General features: G+C 39.8%; 2 protein-coding genes across 2 annotated transcripts in view; one reads left to right on the plus strand and one right to left on the minus strand.

Moving 5' to 3' along the window:
- The first annotated feature begins 672 nt into the window (after nucleotides 1-672).
- Nucleotides 673-3,434, plus strand: mrpl17 (mitochondrial ribosomal protein L17). Its single transcript, XM_085365413.1, has 3 exons — nucleotides 673-1,028; nucleotides 2,869-2,937; nucleotides 3,044-3,434. The coding sequence occupies exons 1-3, from the start codon at nucleotides 855-857 to the stop codon at nucleotides 3,296-3,298; spliced, it is 498 nt and encodes a 165-aa protein (XP_085221539.1). The 5' UTR covers nucleotides 673-854; the 3' UTR covers nucleotides 3,299-3,434.
- A 5,328-nt stretch (nucleotides 3,435-8,762) lies between these two features.
- Nucleotides 8,763-23,719, minus strand: part of tmem145 (transmembrane protein 145) — a 38,720-nt gene continuing 23,763 nt past the window's right edge. The window contains exons 7-16 of the mRNA XM_085364910.1: nucleotides 20,958-21,042; nucleotides 20,292-20,363; nucleotides 17,485-17,553; nucleotides 16,780-16,860; nucleotides 16,475-16,553; nucleotides 14,938-15,031; nucleotides 11,835-12,007; nucleotides 11,027-11,147; nucleotides 10,485-10,673; nucleotides 8,763-9,021 (exon numbers count right to left, since the gene is read on the minus strand). Coding sequence (XP_085221036.1) covers nucleotides 8,782-9,021; nucleotides 10,485-10,673; nucleotides 11,027-11,147; nucleotides 11,835-12,007; nucleotides 14,938-15,031; nucleotides 16,475-16,553; nucleotides 16,780-16,860; nucleotides 17,485-17,553; nucleotides 20,292-20,363; nucleotides 20,958-21,042 — 1,203 coding nt within the window. The 3' untranslated portion in view covers nucleotides 8,763-8,781. The remainder of the gene's footprint in view (nucleotides 9,022-10,484; nucleotides 10,674-11,026; nucleotides 11,148-11,834; nucleotides 12,008-14,937; nucleotides 15,032-16,474; nucleotides 16,554-16,779; nucleotides 16,861-17,484; nucleotides 17,554-20,291; nucleotides 20,364-20,957; nucleotides 21,043-23,719) is intronic.

Raw genomic sequence — 23,719 nt, forward strand, 5'->3', positions numbered from 1 at the left:
TGGTTCTTATGCCTTTCAAACAGGAAAATATGTGATACAAAAACCTGTACATTTCAAAATAATTCTTCTATACAAAGAACAATATTTGTTCCTCTTTAAAGCAAACTACTATTATTAAGTAGTTGTCATTGTCAAAACCTTCTATTATACATCTATACCACACAACACTCAGATACAGCCCTTTCAGGTGTATCTGTACTTCTGTCTTGACTCAGTGGTGAATGGGTCTAGTTCAGTCCAGCTAACCCTTTTAAAATCAGCCTGCAAACTCTTGGGTTAATAATGCTCTGATAGTTTATCATTTAAAAAAAACTTTTTACCGCTGAAACAACCTTTTTGGGGTGGCATCTGAAAAAAGTTCAGCAATTTTGAAACAGGAATAAGTCGAAATTTTGAGACTGGGTCATAACCTTTTGAGTCGTGGGAGGCACAACAATGCCTAAAAGTTATCTAGATATGAATAGTTTCGTAACATTCATCAGTTTACACAGTTTACATGCACACACGGAACAACAGTATAACAATGCTTTTTAACCAAGCAAACAAAAACATATAGAGAAGGTGTTTTTTAAAAAGGACCCCAGTTGTAGGTGAGGTAGCGGCGGTGTTAAGCGGAACTATCTTCTCGCAATTTCGCAACCCAGTCGGACGTATTAGCCGACGTACCACCAATGTCAACTCTTGCACATATATCGTTGATATATGTGACCTCCGGAATATTTCTAACATTTAGGTAACCTGCTCTATTTTGTGTATAAACAGTGGTTTAGGTAGATTATATTCTAAACGTTTCTTTGCTTTTTGAGTTTTATTTTGTCTGACGCGGGCTCTCGTAGGCGAAGCTATCCGACAAAATGCGCCTCACGTTGCAAATGTTGATCTCCCACGGCCGGATGGCCCGGAGGATGGGTTTGGGCCCGCGGTCCAGGATCGACATGCTGCGCAACATTTTGACAGGACTGGTCCGACACGAGAGGATAGAAACCACGCTGGCCCGAGCAGATGAAGTCCGCTTCTACGCCGAAAAGGTGACCATGTGAGGAACCAGTATGCTTAGAAACGGTGAAATCTAACAGTATCTGAGTAGTTCTAACTAGCCAAATTCAATATGAGTAATTATTAATAACATTATTGTTTAATCTGCGGGGATGCCTTTCTAATAAGGCCAGTACAGTTATTAGGTAGAAACACGTGGACTCGCATCTTAAGAGGATTGTTACACCCACAGCAGCTCACTAATGTTACTAACATAGCAATTAATATAAACAACGTTTTAATCAATCAGTTCATATTGGCCAGTGCAACACTCGGGTCACCCTCCGGTCAGCTGAAACAGACACGTTCTTCCAACCAATCAATGAATTGAACGCTTGCTGGTTTTCACAGCTCATTGTTTCCACTGCAGATTGTGAAAATACACATTCATTCATTCATAAGCCTGCACCGTCTGACTGAGATCTGAGCCGTATAGGCTGTATATAGACAATATTAAAGGAGTTTTATAAGTAATTTATATATTAAATAAGTTACCTTTTTTGTAAGCAAAAAAGTAATTTCTGTACTATTGTACCTACTATCAAAACAGTACTTCTTGGCTACTTAAAATATTTACTGCTATGTTATGTTTTGACTGCAATTTCTGCAGCTTTCTTGGCCATTTTGCCAAAACTGATTGTAGCTTTTACCTTTCCACTTCTTTCTGGCTCCAAATGTCTTGATGTGATTTGTGAGAATACCCCACCCACCCCCCAGAATAACAAAAAGAGTATAAAAAATACTTCCACAGCAAGAGCAGGTAGCGGATCACTGGTGCTGTGGAATATTGACTGGAATATTGAGTCCTGGTGTGTAGTTTAAATTGGGTTTAGGTGTGTGTGAAGCACACTCAAGTTTCATCATATTGCGGTGGAGAACCCCTGTGTGGGAAATTTGTGCATATAGTATGTCACTGAGCAGTTTGCTGCTTAAAAGTTTTTCATTATTCAGTTGATAGGAACTGGTTATGCATATTAATATGTGTGCATGTCTGCACTGTGTAGACTCCTACTGAGTGTTATTAGAAGGAAGTTGAAATAGTTTTGCTCATCCCTGTTTAGAAGTTGTTTTTTATATAAAAATAACCCTTTATTGCATTAAAATTGTTCTAACTCTAAAACTTTGCCTTATTCAGTATGCAGACATCTGTGAATATGTAAATTGGTCTTCGCCACACGCCTTGGCTCCGCACTCACAAAATTGCTCGCTACGTAAAACTGAGTGTTTTAGAGGATCCTGACAAAATATACAGAGCCTGTACCACACTGAGAATTAGCAAGTTTCAGCTATTAAAGTGAATCAACAAAACATGTTAATACAAATATAACAATTAAATAGATTAACACTTGTAAGAAAGGTTTGTTTTTTCCCCTCTCTCAGGGCAACATCACAAGTTGTCAAGTCAAATTAATCATCACTTCTTTGCTCTGTTTTCACGTGGATCAGTGTAAGACACGGATGAGATGACGAAACTCACGCAACTGTAAATGACAGAAAAAGCAGCAGATTCTCACACTTAACTGAAACAAAACGAGGACATGCAGATAACATGAGCCCTGCCCTAATATTCGGTATATGTGTGAAATCCTGACTGCCTGAATTTGTGATTTTCATTTTAATTAGCATGCTGCAATAGTAGCTGTTTTTGTTTTGTTTTTTTAAATTTGTTTTATTTGTTCATGACTTGTCTTCTAGCATATTAAAAAAACATGGTTCAAACTTCTTAACAAGGTTTGAAAGCCTTATATTTTTTGAAAGAGGTCTTTAATTCATTTTCTTTAACATGCGTCTGACTTTCGATGTTTTCTTTTATCTTTTCTTTTTTCCCTCTAGCTGGTAGACTATGCCAAAAAGGGAGACACTGATGAGAAGGCGATGAAAATGGCCAGTTTTTGGCTGACGGTATGTGTCTGCAGCTCTTCTTCACTTTGTAAAGATAATAACCGTGTAGCTCTGAATATAAAACAGTTGATGTGAAGCTTATTTTAAGTATGCTTCTTCTCTTCAGGAGAAGGATCTGGTCCCAAAGCTCTTCAAGGTCCTGGCTCCACGGTTTGAGAACCACTCAAACAGCTACACACGGCTGGCACGCATCCCCAACAGACAGAACCTGGACAGAGCTAAGATGGCTGTTCTGGAGTACAAAGGCAACCCTTTCCCACCCCTTTATCCTGCAAAAAAGGAAAATGAACTGACTCTTATCAACCAGCTCCTCAAAGGCTACAGAGAGGACAGGGCACAACAGTTAGACACAAAGCCGTAGTTGCCACCATGGAGATGGATCAAAGATTGCTGAAGGGTGATGGTGCTGTACTGAAATGCTCCTGAAGAGCCACTTGCATATTCTGCAGACTGTGGCTTAAAGACACTGATGCAGTTCTTTACCAAAAGAAGCCGCAGCTCTGTAAAGTATTTCTGATTGTGTATTAATAAATATTCTTTCTTAAGATAAGCAAGAAATGTTTGGTTTTCCTTTGATTGTTAATGAATCCAGATTCATGCTGTTGAGCATTCATAAATAGGTTCACAAATAAACTGCTTTTCCTGTGTGGTGATTGTGGTTATAATTTTAAAAGAGTCAAAGTAATGATCAAAATTGTGCTACTCTACAACTGCATATTCCATATCTCCTGTTTATAACAGAGCATGACTCTTATAAATTTGTTGTTTTTCAAGCACAAGCAATGTTACTATTATTTTTGGACATGTCATCAATTTTCTGAAGGCGTTACAGGATGCATAGCGCTCCTTGTGACATATACACCAATCAACCACAACATTAAAACCTCCTGAATTACATTACACAGCTCTCCTCAAGCTGGCGAAATAGCTCTGACCTGCTGGGGCATGGGACCTCTGGGAGAGTTCTGTGGTGAATGGCAGTAGATGATTGTGAGTCCTGTGGGTTGCACAGTGGAGCCTCCGTGGAATGGGATTTGTAATGGCACATTCCACGGATGTTCGATTGGACTGGGATCTGGGGAGTTTGGAGGCTGGGTCAACCCCTTGAACTCTTTGTCAAGTCCCCTGAGCTGTTGCACTTTTTGCGGTGTGCCAGAGCTCATTGTCCTGCTTGGTATGGGCACTGCAGCGTTAGGGTATGCTTGTCCTGCAGTACTGTTTAGGTGTGCGATGCATGTTAAAGTAACCCCATGAACAGCAGCAATCAGTTTACCAGTAGTACAGTGCACTGTAACCAGGTGAGTAATGTAATTTACATATGACTGGTTTTAACCCTGTAAAGCCTGAACAATTAAATAATTGCCAGAAAATTCAGAGTGTTGACTGTTGAGTGTTAACAAAAAACAAATTAAAACTAGCAATTTACATATATGAGTTTTAATATATATACTTTTTGCTACATCTGTTATTTTTGCGCAGTTTATGTTTTTCAGGATAAGGATTGCAGTGATGATGTAAAAGTCTCTAAACTTCAAATATAATACACGTGGCAGGGTTATACAGGGTTGCTTTCATGTGCAAATTGGTGTAATTCCAGTTTAAAGGAGGACTTCTGGACAGTACGTTGTCTCTAAGTTCTCTTCACTAATCGTTTTCCAGTCTTGTAGTTAATGTCAGTATAGACAAGGTTGAAGTAGTGATTCAGCCACCTGAGTCACGTCTATTGACATGCAACAGCACAGACAATGGTAGACACGTCATATATAAAATTAGTCGACAGCGGAACTAACACAAGGAATTATGGACATGTTCAAATTTCATTTATATAAAGCACAACTGTACAATCACTACCCATCTTGTTAGGTACACCTGTTCAGCGACTCACTGCTGCAAATATCTAATCAGATAATCTGTGGCAGAAGCTCAATTCATTCATGGCAGATGGGCTGGTCAGTATTTCAGAAACTGCTGATCTACTCTGATTTTCCTGGACCACCATGATCAGAACAACTCTGAATGCACAACATGTTGAACCTTGAAGCAGATGGACTATAGCAGCAGAAGTTCACACTAGGTGCACTGCTGTCAGAAACAGGAAGCCAAGGCTACAATTTGCACAGACTCACAAAAAAATGAGTAACAAAAGATTTCCTGGTCTTGATTTCTGTTGCAACATTTTGATGGGAACGTCAGAATTTGGCACAAACAGTGTAATTTACGTCACAATCTGAGTATTGTTGCTCACCCTTTATGAGCACGATGTACCCGTCTGCTGGTGGAAGCTTCCAGCAGTTTAGCATCACAGTGCATTTCCTCAAACTGGTTTCTTGAAAATAGAAATTAGTTCACTGCACTCAAATTGCCTGAACAGTCACCAGACCTCAATCCAACAGAGCATCTTTGGGTTCTTCAGGAACTCTGTGATATTATGTCAATAAGGACCAAATCTCTCAGGATTGTGTCAAGCACCTTGTTAGATCCATGTCACAATAAATTAATGGAGTTCTGAAGACAAAACAGGGTCCAAAATGATAACTAGTAAAATGTACCTAATAAAGTGGCAGCCAATCTCACATCTAAGACCTAAATTTACAAAATAATGGCCTACATCTTCCCTCCACCATCCTGTTATTAGTGCCTTTGCATATACACTACTTCATACTGACAAATCCCTAATACAATGTGTCACATGTCACTTTTTCTGGGAACAATAACAGCGGTGATTCATGTGCTCAAATTGTCAGTTTATTGCTTACTAGACTATAAAAGTGCACCTTTTGGTATACAGTGTTTATCATCTAGGGAGCAGTGAATGACTCAGTGTGGAAGCACACGTGTAACTAATAACATTAGCCATGGCTCCAGCAATAGCTGTGTATTTTTAAACTAAAGAAAAAAACAAATTCATCCATCCTCTTATCCAATTCAGGATCACAGCTGGGCTGGACAGGCTGCCAGTCTATTGCAGAGCTAACACATAGAGACAGATAACCACTCATTCTCGGTTTAGATTCACCGGTTACTCTAACATGCAAACTCCACAGAAAAAAGGCCCCAGCCTGGCTTTAAACCAGGCACCTTCTTGCTGGGAAGCAACATTGCTTTATATCACACTGCTCATTACCAAGCATTATATTTTTTCATTTTTTTCTCTGAAGACTGTTACATTAGTCATAATGAAAGCTTGTGTCTCTACCTGAAACTCAAACACTGGCATTTTGTTGTGGCTCTGTACTTCAGGGGTCACCAAACAGGATATTGGCAGTGACTGCGAAACAATTAGGCTAGCCTACATCAGATTGTGAGCAGGCTGGAGTCTGTCCCTGTGGTGTTTTACTTTAATGGACTTGTAATGAGAACAGATTCTAAATTTGATTTACAAATATTAGATTTACTCCTTTGGACACGTGCCCTTGTCCTAACTGGATCGTAACACAGGAGCCATATAACACAAAGCCAGGCAAAGCCTCTAATAAAACCAAAGATTTTTTTTATTATTTTGGCAAAAAGTGTATATGTACAGCTTCTTTAGAATTATTATTTGACACCATTAAAATGCATTTGACGGTGCTTTAATGATGTGCTCTTAACCAGATCACTCTGAGTAGCCTAAAAGCTGTGCTGTTTTCTGTCATGCATACACAATCTCTTTTCTTTGCGCTCTGTCCCCAGTTCTTTGTGTCATTTCTGTAATTAAAAGTCATTATAAACAAGGTTGAAGCAGGGATACACAATTCAGTAGGTATATCGAGTCACCCAGTTTCTAATCTGTCAAGTCATGGCAACCATAACAATGGTCAACAGATGACGAAATGGCAGACATGCCAAATACAAATCAGAAACATAATCAGAAATAACAGCTAATACTCCAATTCAAGTATCATTCAGCTGCACAGACTAAGTTACACCTCTGATTACATTACAAGGTACACACCACAGTCCTAACGTTGCCTAAACTCCATTACAGAAAGATTGCCAGTGACACATCTGTGGATAATTAGCAGAGCCACAGATTTTATAAGCCAGAAATGAATGAAAGGTCGAGATCAAAAAAAACACTGAATTTGTCAAGTGTACTCAGTCTCAATGACACCCTTACATAAATCTTACCAGCATGTGAGACTCAGTGTTGTGTTACACTGACTAAGCATGAAACGTTAACTTCAAACGTTTGGACAGTTGATGGCGTTTTTGGACTGTATTTACAGGTGTATGCATCTGGAATAGTACTCGATGTTGTAGGAATACAGGTTTCAAAGCAGTCTTATAAGGTGACATCATCACGAATAAACAGACTAAGACCAGGAACATTAAAGTGCTCCATGCAGGACAGACGAAATGTACACGGTATCTGTTTCACAGTTCATCTACAAGTTTTTTTTGTTGTTTTTTCTTGTTATAGCTCAATATTAGGGGATACAAAACTAGTAATATTTGTTCAGCTTCTCACACTGGGTAAATTATTCAGGCGCGAGAACCCGACAAATATAATATTCGTGTTTCAGGATTGAGACAGAGGTGAGAATGAAGTTACTTGTATTCTATAAAAAAAGGCAGCCTCCAGCTTTTAAGTCATGGATGTGTCAGATGTAAGGAAGCCAAAGAGAGGCAAAAAGAAAAATTGACAAAAGGTATACTAGAGTAATTCCAGTAACTTGAAAATCACCCCTGTCCTTGTGCTGTATTGCATCAGTACATTCACCAACGTCTACATACACAGAAATGACTTTTTTTTTTTTAAACAGGCATATTCTGTACTCTAGTGAAAATTCAACCAAAGAAAAAAAACAAAAAAACAATATAACATTTGTTTTATATTGTGTCTCAAACAGCGCAAGACGCTTTTGACTGGAGTAACAACAGAGTTTATCCAGTCGAAATATACTGAAGCTTATTGTATGCATTTACAAAATGAAAGAGTTCAATACACACAATATGCAAATATTGTGTGGTCATGTTGAGTACATATAATCAGACAGGAAATACAATACAAACATGCGTGTTTTTACAAGCACTGTACCTAGGAGTGCCCACAGTAAACGTGACATTTACAGTTACACATCAGCATATCAATCCAGTATAGCCAGCTGCAATGAAGGCATATAAGAATATAAATAAACCGAACAGATTTCGTATAGAGTAAATGTATCTAAGCTTTATCAAACAGTGTCAAAAATAAAAAAAAAATCCTTTTTTAGATTAACCCAGAACATGTAATGGCATGATGTTTCTCTATGGTCACAGCACCAACTACAATTTAATGATGTGGAAAAAACAAAAATAAATCTTTCCTTCTTTAAAAAAAAACAAAAAACTATGTAGATTGGTAGCACTCACCGGGTTTAGCTATTTACAAACTCTTTCAGGCACACCATCAATGCCTCATGAATTTTTGAATGAAAACTATTTCAAGAATTTTGTTCATTTCCGCTTTGTGCACAGCTATCATTTTTTGCTCTGGCTACATCCACTTTGTCATCTTTCTCCCTGTGTGCCTTTTACTGGTCAACATCAAATATTTATTGCTTCTTTATTCTTTAACAAGCTCTGCACTTGTGCCTCAGCCATTTCTCCTCACTCCTCCATTCTGATCGTTTCCATTCAAAGGTGAAAAGCGACCGTTTAGGGATTCACTTTTCTGATGATCTCTTCTTCGTCCTTCCAAACATTTTCATTTCTTTTTTTTTTCGGCTGACCTTTTCTGTCATAAGTGTAATACTTTGAATTCCACTATATTTCTTAAGTTATTGTCACTATTTCTATTTTTATTGTCATTCTGTCCTTGCTTTCATGCTCCCCCCCGCCCTACTGCCCAACTTCCTCTGTCCTGCCTTTCTCTCCATCTCATGCCTTTGTTCCAAATCCTGCTCCTCCTCCACTCTGCATGGTGAAATACTCTGTAAAGGACGGAAGCCGGGGTGGGAGTGGGGGTGATCGTGTGGCCGGGCGCGGGGGTATTGGAGGCGGAGGTGAGGGCAATATCGACGTTAAGTCTGCAGCAGTGGTGACGATCTTCTGTTCGCTATTTCTCTGCACATCTGGCCCTTTACGGGCCACTGTCTCCTCCACCGTCTTTACCGGTTCCTGGAAAAAAGAAGAAGAGAGTTTCACATTTGTCATGGTCTGATCCTCTACATAGGCTGTCTTGACCATAAATTAGGACTTTGCAGACACCAATCAGTAAACCAACTATGGCAGCAAATGCCCGAGATACTTTGAGGGAAATTAAACATATACAGGTTTACCTGACTGGAACAGTGGCCTTTAATGACTACCAATAACAGAATGATAACACCAGAAGACACAGAAATATCTTTAGTCTTTAGTCTGACCTAGTATTTCTTCTTGAAGAAGAAAGAACACCAGTGGAAAACAAAAAGGTATAAAATGTGTTTTGGAAAGCATGTGTAACACCTTGTGCTCTCTGAATATCTACCAGGTCTCTAGGCCTCTGATGGAAGTGTAATTGTTCACAGTAACTACAGCTATTGGGCTCTGGCTCACAGGCCAGTGCAGCCCACGGTGATGAATGCCCCAGATCTACCCAACCATCTTCCTGCTTAGTGGGCCTGACAGGTGCCTGAGGGGGCAGAATACCTCCTCAGTTACTCCAGAAAGCATGAATCCTAATAGAGGTGTCTGTAGTACACAGGTATGGAGATAAAACTGGAAAGCACAGGAGAAATAGTGGTCCAGTGGATGAAATGCAAGTGGGACCACACTCAAAATGTGTCTTGACTGCAATGCCAGATTATCTAGTTGGTTTAGATTGCTGGTGCTGAAGGAAAGAAAAGTCTCCATGCTCTAATTGAAGCTGAAACTTTCAGATACCATCCATCACAAGAAACCAGTGAAGGGCTTGAGAAGAGTCGCTTACAACAGCCTGAGTGACGCGGCATCCATCAAATATCAGCCAAAGACTGGAAACTTGGCTGGTTTCCACTAACAAATCAGGCCTGCCAGAGAAGTCCAAGGTGTGGATATACCAACCTAGAGTTTGTTCATGGCACTCATCTATCAGGTCTCAACTTTCACAGTCAAGGGCTTCAAGAAAATTGCTACTCAACTTGAAACCTGAACACCACAACCTCGTAGGGGCAGAAAAACAAGTTTGTAGATATGTTGCACCACCTAAATGTCAGGGGCTATAGTTCCTATTTAATTATTATTTCACTGTGCTAAAGTGTTTTAATATCAGTCTGTGTTCACTGCACTCGCCTGTCACATTTAGGAAGCTATGAAAGTTTCTGGGAAGAAGTAATCCCTGTAAACATTTTCCCTTAGTTACTTTATTATTAAGCTAATGGAATTCTTTAGGGTGAGGCAATGAGGTAATTTCAGCTTTTCACAGAAATGTGCACATTTGAAAAGGATTAGGAAACAACTGATCCAGTTATATTCTATATAGTATGTAAGTACATGTGCAGTAACTCTGATAAAAGCACCTTGTTTTCTGGGTCTTCAATTTCCTTGTATTATATCTAATTCCAGTCCAGAATATCAATTATAAATTCAAATATACATAAACACTTGCAGTTTACACTTACTGATTGGATGGAGAAAAGTTCGGTGAAGTTAGGTTGCGAGTCTCCCAGGAAGGAGCTATTTCCATAGGCATGATGAGGAAAACTCTCCGCCCCCTCACCGCCTTTCGGACTGGACAGCAGAATCCCGATTTGGGATGTCCGTACATGATATGGGAAGTTCTTATTGGCAGCTGAAGGCCGTGTGATAACCTAAGAGGCAAACAGATTAGAAAATGACACAGATGTGCATATAAAATAAACACACATATACATATAGACGCAGTTTAAAATCAGGGTATATAGTAGCCTTCACGCATCCAGATCCAAGAGAGAAGAGGAAAGTGCGAGGAATGTAGTGAGCAGGCATGCGAACGGAAATTTGCCTGAGCCGGGCTCATTACTAAATAATAACGTGTCGAAGGTGAGAAAAAGGAAGATAATGATGTGTGTAAAAGACAACCAGCATGAGGAAGTTAAGTAAGAAATAATGTATGACTGACAACGGAAAAAGTGACTTAAATAATATGAACTCGTCTGCATGCGAGTGGGCGATCGATACGAACAAGAAAGACGATGTGAGCGTAGAGATGGATCCCGAGCTGAATGCCGTTGACGATCTTCTCCCGAGCCCAACGAGGAATCCCAAAGTTGGCAATCAGAGCCATAACAGGGACAGCAAAAAACCTGAGGAGGAAAAGTGAACACATTTAGACATAAAGACCCCCAAAAAACTACAAGAATGTGGTCTGATGGTGGGAGAGATTAAAAGATTTAAAGCATATAGAGAGATAAAGATGGAAAGAGCAGAGATGTGGATAATGAGGCGGGGGATTGTGGTTGCAATGAGGGAGAAATACATAGATAATATTAGTCTTTGTAATCTACTCTTCATTTCAAGCCTCTGCTGTTATATATAAGTGGGTGACGGCTAGAGATACTAAGCAGTGTAATTTCAAGATTTTTTTTTCTCAGGATTTTGTAGAAGTATGTAGCTGATCCAGTACAAAGCACTGAATATCTGGCACACATATAAAGAAGCATAAATTATTCTAATAGAAGATATCTCACCAACTCAGAAAAACACACAGTATTGTTTAGCAATCATGCAGTCAGAAACAATGATACACTGCAACCGTGTGAGGTAAAAGTGTTTGGCCGCACACTACTGCAGAGAAGATGTGTAAACACCTTTTTATTCCCAGATAGCTCAAACATGAGCTTTCTCATGCACTTTTTTCCCACAGAACAGCATAAATTATTCAAATCGAGAGTCCTCAAGCAGAGAAATGTGTATTTTTTTTATACTTGTGCAATCAAAACCCCAGTACCATCTCTGGTGCTATTAAGCGCAGAGAGCAGTGCAGGTCTCACCATAGTGTGTATGTGGTGAAGAAAGGGACGTAGAAGGGCTGCTTCTCGGGGTAGTGCTTCAGGGAGACCAGCACGGCATAGCAGAACCACACATACGCAACCAGCTGCAGGCCCATGAGTCCGTATCCTGCAGGGCTGTCGTAGGCGTACAGCACTTCACCTGGGTCAAAGAACTGGCAGGAGGAAATGATGCCAAAATTACCACGCACACATTAAAACAAGTACAAAATATTTTACACAAAAGGAGGGAAGAAGCTTTATACTGAAGCTGGTGCTTTAATTACTAAGATGGATAGCTCATGGTTCAGCAGATCCACTGTGATGACAGAGGCAAAGCTCTGCTTGTAGCATTCAGTGTGAGTCTTTGACACCGATACTTCACAACTAGGTCACTGGTATTTGTGTGCACGGCTTTGTATGTGTGTATTTGGGGCATGTGCTTGAATCTGCTGATACTAGATTGCATTTCACAGTCCAGTGACAGGATAGCATGGGCCATCCAGGGTTACTCATACTGCATAATGCATAGATCTGAGTAGTTTGTGTGGACCTGCTTGAAACCTCCCCAGCACACCAGAGAGTCACAAAGTATTTTAATTCTGTATTGCAATATCTAAAAGGGTACACAATTTTTGTATAAATTTAAGAATGAGAAAAGAAGATGCAAAGATGTAGATTTGAACCTGCAGGGACACGTGTGGTTGTGCTGTGGATGAATTTTGTGAACAGGTTTTCCACAACAGCTTGAAGTTGTCTGTCTATGATTTAAGGGTGAAAAGGAAATTCAGGCAGAACTTAACTATGACAAAATCCCACTTTTACGGCCACGAGTTTGCTCTTAAAGCACAAATAAAATTTGAAGTACAAACACTTTTGATACTTCCTCCTGAATCGCCAGTAGGAATGATTAGAAATAATTCAACATTGTTTTCACTCATCCAGACACTTGGAAAGAGTCACACTAAATGCTTTCACACATTCAGATATGGTAACAGACAGCTATAACACTTAGAACACAGCACTGCTTTCATTCCAGAGGGCCTGGCAGATTCCTGACTGCAACCCAAGAAACAGTGTACAAGTTTTCCTTTCAGTTCCAATTGTAACCTAGTTAAGCTTATTTTTAGCAGGAGCTCCCTGGAGTTTTGAGCTCTTTAATAGCAGCGACCATATAAGAGGGCAGGCACCAGAGAAATTATACTGCCTCAGATCCACATATTGTATTGTGAGAGTTATCAGTGAGCTTCCACTACACTGTGCCAAATGTATCACCACCGTGCTGTCCTCAAACACTGTAATCCACCGTCCCTGCATTTACCATGTTTACATGTCACGTTGCTGCAGGCTTTACAGTATGCAGAGATGTATGCAACGAGTCTGTTATTAATTCATAAGCTCATCGAAGCTGGAACCTAGAGAGGCATAAGAATTAATGAGTGGAGGCTGATTACAAAGTCTAACGTCCCTGTCAAGGAAAACTCTAAAGGTTCTTGATCTGAGCTCGAGTACATTATATGCACTGGCATAAGGAACCATAAATGTTGTGGTTGCACTTGGGAACTGTCTGGTTGTTTCTGTCGAGATAGAAAATTTGTAACTCATCAATGAATTTCAGCATTTTGTTTTTACAATCAACTTGATGCATTTTCATAATTAGTAATGTATCAATGTAATGAATAACTTGACAGGAAAAGCCATTACGGCCCACGCTGATCTATGGGCCCAACTCTTCTATGAATATTTATGAGATTATTAAAAAAGCCAAAGACAGCAATAACACAAGTGCAGATGCTGTGTCGAGTTTAGGTGTGTGAGAAATCTTGTACCCAATCATCCCGGATATAATTCAGACGCTGTTTTCATGTCACACCTGAAGGGCAAAGGGATCGGAAAGTTTTCGTATTTGAACTGAAAGCTTTGATCGCCACCGTTCACAGGACTGGCACTAAAGGATATTTTCAGTCTTGATTATTCTTTCAGTTATTCCCCCATTGAAGCAATCAATCTTGCTTTAATTAATTGATCCGTACAAAAGACAACTATTTCATTCTATCCACTGAAGACTTCAAAACCAAAGCATTATAAAAAGCATGAAATCCACACATTTGACAAGGTGAAACCAGAAAATGCTTGGTATTAAATCATTATTAGCATAATTATTAATTCATTTTGACTCTGGAGCTATAGTTGAATTAGCAAATTAATCAATATTCAATTAATTTAGAACAATTTTCTATCCATCCATACATTTTCCTTCAACTTTCTCCAATTCGGGGTCTCCCGGGGCCTGAAGTTTATCCCAGATGTCAGAGTGAGAGGCAAAGTACAGCCTCAACAGGTGCCCAGTCTATCACAGGGCCTGACCACAAGTTTGATAATTAATATTTATCTATTCAGTCACCACATAGTAAACAGACTGTGCAAAAAAATGAATATAAGATCCCCACCTATATAAACAAATCGTGACCGAACAGGCTCAGGCTTAAGTAAATAACATCAACAATATTCTCACACGTAGCCCTCAAATATGTATTTGTATAGCAATCTTTTGAAAACTAAAAATGAATCACACATGTTTATGGTCATACTGTATCAGCATCATTAACAATTAAGATTATTTTTTTCATTACTGAGCATTTTACAGCTTCACAGGGGTGAAGATGTGCTAATGTTTAGCAGGATTAAGATTTCGCTTACTATCTTAGTTAAATGTCCTAGTCTGCTCAAACTAATTGGCGATTAAAACAAGAACACAGCTGATGCTCCAGTACAGTTTCGCAGGCATTTTGTTACCAAAGAATTATTGGACAAATTAAAACAATAAGAACTTCAGAGTTATGCCAGTCGACTGCATGGCGTTCAAATTTTGCCAACAATCCACACTATAGCTGCCAAGCTACTTCCCTGCACACCTACTCACATTATCACAAGCCTGTCAATCTTACATAGTGGAAAAAGTCAGCATGATTATTTCTGGGCACAGTAACTGGCTCTAAAAGTATGATGCTATACTGCTGGCTAGAAATATATGTATAGATAAAATCGATATTAAAAATAAACTTCCAGTCCCTTCCAGCAGTGTTGGTGATTGTGTAAACAGTACCTCCGCCTCATAGATGAAGAGGATGACGTAGGTGATTGTGTAAACCGTCATGTAGATGCTCAGTTTCACAGACCCACTGTGACTGATCCTCGCCCTGTGATATGCAAGGATAAACACAGGGTCAGAGGTTGCACACAAGTTGGAGGAAGATAAGAAGAAAATACAATGACACACTTTAAGAGACACAAAGGAAAGCTAAGATACAAAACACACACACACACACACAGACGCGCACACACACACACGCACACACACACACACACACAGAAAGACACAAAATCCTGCATTTGCTTCTTTACACTCAAGCAGACAGCTTAATCAAAAAACAGCTATTCAGAACTACACAGCACAAAGATATGTGAGCATTAAACTCTCTGCTATTTATATATTTAAAACAGCTGCAGGCTTATGGATGGAGCAAAAACAGAAATTAATGCTTCTCTATTTGTAGCTGTCAACAAATAAGCATTTCAGCGTTAAGCCTTCATCAGCATTTCAAAGATCTTTTTGCACAGCTAATTCATCATTACGCTCAACCAAAAAAGAAAAGAAAAAAGAAATCAAAGTTGTTGAGTAGTTATCTGCAAATTGTCAACTAGTTAAACGCTGCAGATAAATAGCTCTGCCTCATGCTTAGCCGTGAAGCAGTTCGTTTTATTCACTGGGGTTTTAAGAGAGTTTAATACGTCTAGAAATCTTCTGAACCCAGAGGAGGATCTAATCCTAGAGTCAAAAAAGCCAGCTTAAAAATTTTGCAAGCTAAGTTTTTGCTGTGAGTTCTGTATGAAAAAAGAGATTTAGTTTGTGCCAAGCCAAAGCAAAACCAATCTTCAAACTTTGACACATGTTTAGATGATGACTTGCCAGAAAAATAAAATCAAGATTCTAAAAAATACCTTATAAACAGAGGTGATTTGTAAAAAAGCAAGATCGTATAGCTGCATGACTTTTTCTTCGCACATAAAGCTAACTCGGAAACTGATGTCAAATAAAAACTGACACGTTTCTCCCGTTTGATAACTGGAGTTTGAATCCAGCATTCGAAAACAGGCAAGACCAATGACAGTTGGATGAGCAGGGCATTTGTCCAGTCATGTGGAAGATGGATAAATGCTGACATTCCAGTGAAGAAAAGCACTCTTAAATAATCCATTGTGCTGTCTAACTGCCTGTCCCAAGCAAATGTCTGCTAACTCTTGCCAGAAACTAGTGAGCAAACAAAAAACCTGTCAGCCGGCTCTGCGAGCCAAAGGTAATGCTTCAGCATCAGAAAGTTCACACCATAACATCATTTATCCATGACATCCCTTCACACACATCAGGCGCTCGCCCACATTATTAGACGCAGCATCCTAACTGACTTTTTGACTCCTGTCACCCACCACCATCATCATGGTGACGGTAAGTGCTGACAGTGAGTGACATTCTCAGCATAAAAATACCTACAAAATGTGACAGGCTTGTATAAACAGACACACACGCGCACAACACTGCAGTGTAGTGAGATAATACATGTACACACAGACAAAGCGCCCACCTGGTGACAGTGAAACCTTTGCCCAACAATATGAGCATCAGAAGGAACACCAAGAAACTGACGGAGAACAGTAATTTCCCTGGAGATGGTCACAGAGGTGGAGGGAGAGACAGAAAATGAGAGAGAGGAGACAGAAGGGGTAATTAGGTTGTGGTTTCCGAATCTGAGATATCAGAGGGGAACGATAAAATCAGGTCACCGCACACATTTTTGCTCGCGCACACAGTCACGTACAATCACACCCAATCCAGTGCAGAGTTAGTGTCAGTCATTGAGTCAGTGATCGATGCAGGAGAGGAACTCACCAAGTATTTTGAGGCTGCCATTGCCAACTCCTTCTCTAGCATACAGGCCCCAGTAGACACAATGGAACAGCAGGCTGAGCACTGCCAAGTGGAAAGGATGCAGGGAGGAGAGAAATAAAAAAAAAAAAAAAAAAAAAAAAAAAAAAACACCAGAAGGAAGAAAAGAGGGAAAAGAGATGGGTGAGCAGGCGTTACAGAAGAGGAGAAAAGGCATTAAGAGGAAGAGATGTGGGAGTTAAGAAAATACACAGAACAAAGGTGACAGGCAGATGATAATGAGGGAGGAGAGAAGGGAAGCAAGACAGAAAAAAAAGAAGGAATTTATAAAAGGAGCAAAATCCTTGAGAGAAGTGGGAGGAGAGGGTGAAAGCGAATTCAGGGGTGGCACGAGAATCGAGAAGGGATTTAGACAGAGGACAAGCAGGCAAGAAAGAAGAAAGTGAGATAAGGGGGTGAAGAAAAAGAAGAGGACAGGATGAGGAGAGCGGGGAGGGGGTTCATCAGTAACAGCATGCTCCACTAAACACTGTAACACAGGGCGACTGTTTGCAGTAGGTCCTATTCAGAGGCTAATAAGTGCGATAATATCTGTGCTCTTGAAGTGGGGATTAAGGTGTGAGATGCTGCAACCGTGCAAGAGGCTCAGTCATCTCGAGTGTGTGTGTTCTGTCAGTGTGCGTGTCTGTTCAGGACAGAAGCTCTCACCTTCCACACCTGCTGCCGTCATAAACATTTTGTAGGTTGTGTGAAGAAGCTGTCTTCCCTTCAGATTGTCTACAGGTAAAAAAATAAATAAATAAATAAAATAACAAGAGATAAAGGTGACAGAGGTGTGTGTGCTGGGGGAAAGATAAAAAGGATGAGGATACACTGACAGATGGCGAAGGAGAGCAGGAGAGGTACAGAGACTGGGAGGCAGAAGAAAAGAGCAAGAACAAGGGAACGGGCCAGATAAATGGGCGGGAGCGATCATTAGTATGCATCCATCTCATGATGCACATCTCCAGATGACGCCTTATACATCTTCTCTGTTCACGGCACATAATCCGAGAGGAAATATTCTTAATGCGTATTTAAGCAGCCTATTTTACTACCAAAACACTCCGGCAAACAGCAGTGGCCTAGGGGGAAAATTTATAGAGAGAAGAAGGGTCATAAACGATCACACTCTTTTAGCTCTCCTGTATTACAGCAGGCTTAGCCAGCCAAGTGTTGCTGAATCCTCCTGGGAATTTTGCGGGTGCTCTAATGATATTTTTTAAAGAGACAAAAACTTCCAAAAAATTTCATATTCATTTACAGCCCTTTGAAGCTTTTGCAAACACTGTTGTTGCGCTTTCCCCCCCTCTCTGCGAGTGCGCGTCTCTCGAGTTTTCTGTTCCTGTTTTTTAAAACAGAGACACGTTGCTGTAGTATGTATAGAATGTGGTGATAATAAAGCAAGGCCTCCCCTAAAGAACAAAGCCTTAATCTCAATGACAGGACATGCTGCTCCAAAATCTCCATGTGTGGTTCAGTATTAATGCTGCATACAGATGTGCAAGTTACCCATCCCACGTTTCCTTTTTACCCTCATCGTCTTTTGGACTGTGTGCCGTTAACAAGTGCCCTCTCCTCTGTACTCTAACGGACAAAGCGTCCATGAATTCTAAAAAGATATTACATTTTTGATTATTCAGACTTGAAAACAGTTTCCATTTCTCCTCAGTCAGCCTTTAATGAGCTGAGCCCAGAGAAGCTAAGGCATTTCTGGATCTTGTTTACAAGTGCTTTTTTCCTGCGTAGTAGTATTGCAACTTGCATTTTATGGATGCAGCAACAAACAGTGCTCAGAAGTGTTTCTGAGAGCATGCAGTGATTTCCACTAGAGACTCAAGTGGAGCAGGGGGATTAATCCAAAGAGAACTGAAACCGACAGTCAGAACCTCTAATCGACGTAATCTTGCCCACGTTGGTTATTTCTGAGTTTGTTTCGTTTTTCTTGTTGCTTTTTTCGAACTCTGTTAATACTCCAGCCGGTATTTACAGTCCCCTTTAAAACAGTACTCAGAGCGTCGTCACGTGAGCCCGCCCCGTCCAGCCTGCGCCATGGTAACATCATGGAGGAAAAACTCAAACACCGAGCCCACTGTGCAACTCGAGCAGCTTGTGCCAAATAAAAAAATCTACATCTGTTGTTTGGACACATTTTTGGCTTTAGTAAAGGCAACATCAAAAGAGGAAGAAAAAAAACTGCAGGAAAAATAGTTTCAGCGACCAAAGGTAAAACAGCCAATCTGTTACAACAGTGTGTGTATGTGTAGATTCGACTAAGGTTTTTTTTTTAAGACATTACACAACTTTTCGAAGTATTTTTTACCCTGTTTCAATTTTTTGAAGTTTATTTCTGTCAACAAATTTCAGATAGGACTACATACTTAAAAACACACATATTTACCCATTTCAAAATTTGAGATCTTTTCTTTTTCTTGTTCTTTTTTGTTGTCATTTTTAGTCAAATAAAGGGTGAAATCCTTGCGTTCTGTTTGGTTATATGGCTTTTCTTCTATGTTCATAAGGACAATGACACAATTTTGTGTCTCTATACTAAAAATTACATATAGAATTGACTGCAATTGCTAAACAGTTAATGCATTACTTTTGTTAAAATCCTTGTATTAAAGCTAAAAGTCAATTCAGCCACATCTTGACTGTTTAATTTAAAATCCTCTGAAGATTTTCAGAATGAAGTCAATCTCAAGACCCAGCGTCAGTAAGGACCCCAATAAAGATGTCAGAAAAAGCATTCACATGGGAAAAACCAAACAAAACACATGCATCAGTTTGTTCACAGCTGGACAAAAAGTGAGAGTTAACAGCGCTAACAGAAAAATCTCACCAGAACTTAATTTAGTAGGCAGACTTAAAAATATAAATCTGACTCTCAGTGCTGTGAAAGATTGTGCGATTCAACCTTCCATTCTTAATCTGAAGCGTGCCTCATTGGGTCCAAAGATCATTAAATGGATGCTTAATTGTGATCGTCTAGAGAAGCAAACTACAGATTAGGTGCAATACAAGTGATTCTGCCCCCTTGCCAGTTTATAAAAAGGAAGATATGCATATGATAGCACAGAAACGCCCGACGTGAAGAAAGCAGGGGATTTTGCCAGGAGCTGTTGTTCTCAGTTGCTTCAGGGTTATTTCAGCTTTGACCTTTGCGTGACAAACTCGCTTCAGTAACCTTAAGGCTGCAGCTACCTTCTCCACTCAACCGTTCACCTTTACTTGAAAACCAAGGCTCGCTATCACCGTCTCCTCTTTCCTGCTTCCCTGATGCTCGTGTTCAGTCTCAGCCCAAAATGAAAACGGCACAGGCTCCACCTTTACTTATCTGAACAAACACGAGAACTTACTCCCATCCCATCAAGAAACCATGTAGATTTTATAATAGATCTGACACAAAAATTGCATTTCTGGGGGGCTTTGAATTCCTATTACATTAAAAGAGTGAAATAAAAGGCAGTACTTACAAGCAAAGTAGCAGGAGAGAAGGAACACCATGGAGAAGATGATCAGGAACGTGATGTCTGTTTCCAAGATGCCTGTGAAAGGAGGAAGAAAAATTCAAGAAAACTTGTGATAAAAGGAGAACATTTGAGGAGAAAGAACGAAATAGAAATATGAAAGAAGGCAAATGTACAAGATACACAGTGGGTTTAGATACAAAGGAAGAAGGAGTAAATAAGGTGTACAAAGTGTTCAGATCAATAAAAGAAAGTAGAACGTATGAGGGAAAGACAGATAATTTACAAGGGACAATAAATCCAAAGAGCAGGGTGCTTGATATGGATCAAGCACCCTGCTCTTTGGATTCTCATTTGATCCTATAGCCATATATTGGATTAAATGAGAAAAAGTGAGAGGCAGTTACAGTAGAGCAAGAGTGTGAGAGATCGGAGGAAACATTAGTGATGTAGGAATAATTAATTTAGATGCTACGTTGGCCCTCTTTTATTCTTTTCATCCCTTCCTCTCAGTTTATCTAGCATCATTAATTCATTCAGCCATCCCTTCATTATTGTCATTTGTGTAATTTGTTCAGTTGAAGGTGCTTTATTGGCCGTGCTAAGTGGCGTAGGCTTGTGCCATCAGCGATTCATTCCATAATCTCTCACTTTCAGTCTAATCACACTTACCAAACTCGTCAGCAGAGAAATGCTGCGTCCAGAAAGACTGGCCATTGGTCAGTTTCATCTCATACTCCAGCTGCAGGCCATCTCCCTGCAAGACATAAGAGAGCAGCAGAAGTGGACAGTGGATGGTTAGCAGATTTGTACAAAATATTAATGCACTATGTTTATCTATGATCTTCATAAAAATGAATTTGGGTGATATTTTTGCTTTTACAAATGGTCACTCAAGGCTGGCTCAAAAAAAGCAAATCCACTCCCACAGACCAAATTACTTTAGAGAGGAAGTAAACATGTTTACAGCTAGTTCCGAAAAATGATTTTGGTCTCTATAGCTATTTTTTACCCTGTATGCAACCATACAGGGTGGGTGAATTTTTCATAACTTACCCATTTAAAGTTATGCATTATTAGGGGCATGGGCATTTCGAGTGACATTAGCCGGCTGTTAGACATCCATTTGGCTAATTCAACTCCTTGACCGTTTTTGTGTACTTGGGCCCTTGTGAAGCATTTTTAATGACAAATTATTTAGCTTTCTTTGCAGCTAATTGTATCAAGAACTTGCCCAAGAAGTTTAGGTGAGTCATATTGTGGCCTTTTATTTGTATGCATTGTTTGTTACTGAACCTAGCTAACCAACTTGCTAACATTAGCTGGAAGCTTTCTCCTCCAAATATGGCTCCAAAGAATAATAATGTTAGGCTAATGAGTGATATCATTATAACTACCAAATACAGTTAATGGTTGCATTGTTGTAAATTATAGATTAGGAGCAGCTCCCTTTCTTGTATGCGCACCACATACACTGTCGCAGTCAAATATTTATCCACAAGCTCACGGGGTTAAGCAGGTGATCCATATGCTTCAAGGCTATTACAGAGGCCTTAGTTCGGTTCCACCGTGTGCCATTTGCTATTTACTTTGCCCCGCTCTCCCACCTTTCCTGTTTACTCTCAAATGTCTGTCATAATTAAAGTCTTAGAAACCCGAAATATATATATTTAAATACATGCATATTTAGAGCCACATGCTGGTGTGCCATTACCATGGAGGCTTTTCACTGTGAAGATAAAAACAAAGTATGTGAAAGTAAATTATGCGGGACCACCACGAAAAGGTTCATGAACACAAACTTATTCCAGCACTTAAATCAACATTGGTTTTTTGAAAGAGGTTACAAAGGAAAACTGGACAAAGCCATCCAGAGCTCAGGAGCCAGCCACAAGCCTGCAGCCTCAGTGTGAACAAAGAATCAAAGCAGATACTAGGAAAATTATAGAGATGAGCGAAAAAAGGGTCAACATCCTGGTGAAGTTACGCATATATTGGAAAGTGTTGTTAAGTACCTGACAGTTGTTTTGTTATATAAATATGTTGCACCTGCTTTTGTTTGGTAAGGTGAAAAATATGTCAGGTAAAGGTGGGTGTCCAGTAATTCGTTTTCAGTTAATTATCTGTGCCTCGTTCCAGTAGCAGAGCGATTTATTTTCAGTTGATTAAGTGACGTTTCTGTAACCTTCTCCAGTTTGGGGAAAATTGTGAATTTTAATTATTTCTTTTATTATGAAAATTATATTTTGTATTTATTTGTTTATTTTTTGGTTGCATATACTGCAAGTCATTGTTCCCAGAAAGAAAATCGTAGTTCTGTAAAAAATCGACAGAGGAATTGGACTCGACTAAGAAAATGGCAATTGGTGCATATCTGGTAATTTACTATGAGGAGACAGGTATGGTATACCTGATTACAACTGAATGCATTGAATGCAACTGTGTCATTTAGTCATTCTTCGAGCTGGCCTCGGCGCACCTCAGGATCCTCCAGGTGTACGGAAAAAGTTGATGGGAAAAGAAAAAGGAATCTGGGCTGTTCTGCCGACACTGTGCTGCAAATCCAGAGATGCTCAAATTAACAGGAAAGATGAAAAGATCATAGCCATAGCAACAGCTTTCTCTTGCTTAAGTCTGAGTATTCTTGGTCTCAATTATTAATACTGTGATTTTAATTATTTGTTAAGCTCAATATCTTCAAATGTTGATCTGATATAACTGCCTGACAGTGCAGTGGTATGAAAGCTATCACAAAGAGAGAATATTTATTTTTATTTAAGTCAGGAGAAACACCACAAAGAAAACTAGCATGCCCCTGTGGCAAGCCAATATTGGATTAATGTGAATGTTTACTTGTCAGTTCTCAACACAAAAAGCATCAAATTGAAATGAATTTGGGAGGTGAGAAAAAAGACGTATGGGGAGCAAGAACAAGAGAAAGTGCACAAAGATGGGTTGACAATCAGAGCACAGAGAGCTCATTTCACAGACGTAAGTTCAAAGCCGATGGAGTTCGCGCTTGTTGCTTGAGCGAGGGACCAGAGAGGGAGGGGGAGAGAAAAGACTTTGATTTCATTTGGCAGCCTGAGACTCCATCTCACTCCCTCTATCAAAAAAGGGCGAGAAGCGTGGAGCGTGCACTGCCACAAAATCAATACAGACACAAAGAGCAAGGAGACAGAGATAAGGAGAGTGATAGATGTGGAGAGAGAAAGTTTAAAATACAGGTAGAGAGAAAGAGAGGTTGAGGAAACAAGAAAATGCAAAAAGGGAGAGAGAGAAATAGATGCACGGGAAAGAGGGGAGATGAGGGAAGAAGTGGCACTTCACTGCAGGACTTCTCTCCACAGGGTTCACAGATGAGTTTAGGGTTGCTGGGTGGTTTCTGGTGTAAAAGGCACCCACTTTCGACGTACCGCACTGATGTATCGCAC

Source organism: Diplotaxodon limnothrissa, linkage group LG11 (assembly GCF_057381915.1).
Source record: "Diplotaxodon limnothrissa isolate DT_005_m linkage group LG11, D_limnothrissa_male_GT1.1, whole genome shotgun sequence".
Classification (NCBI taxonomy): Eukaryota; Metazoa; Chordata; class Actinopteri; order Cichliformes; family Cichlidae; genus Diplotaxodon; species Diplotaxodon limnothrissa.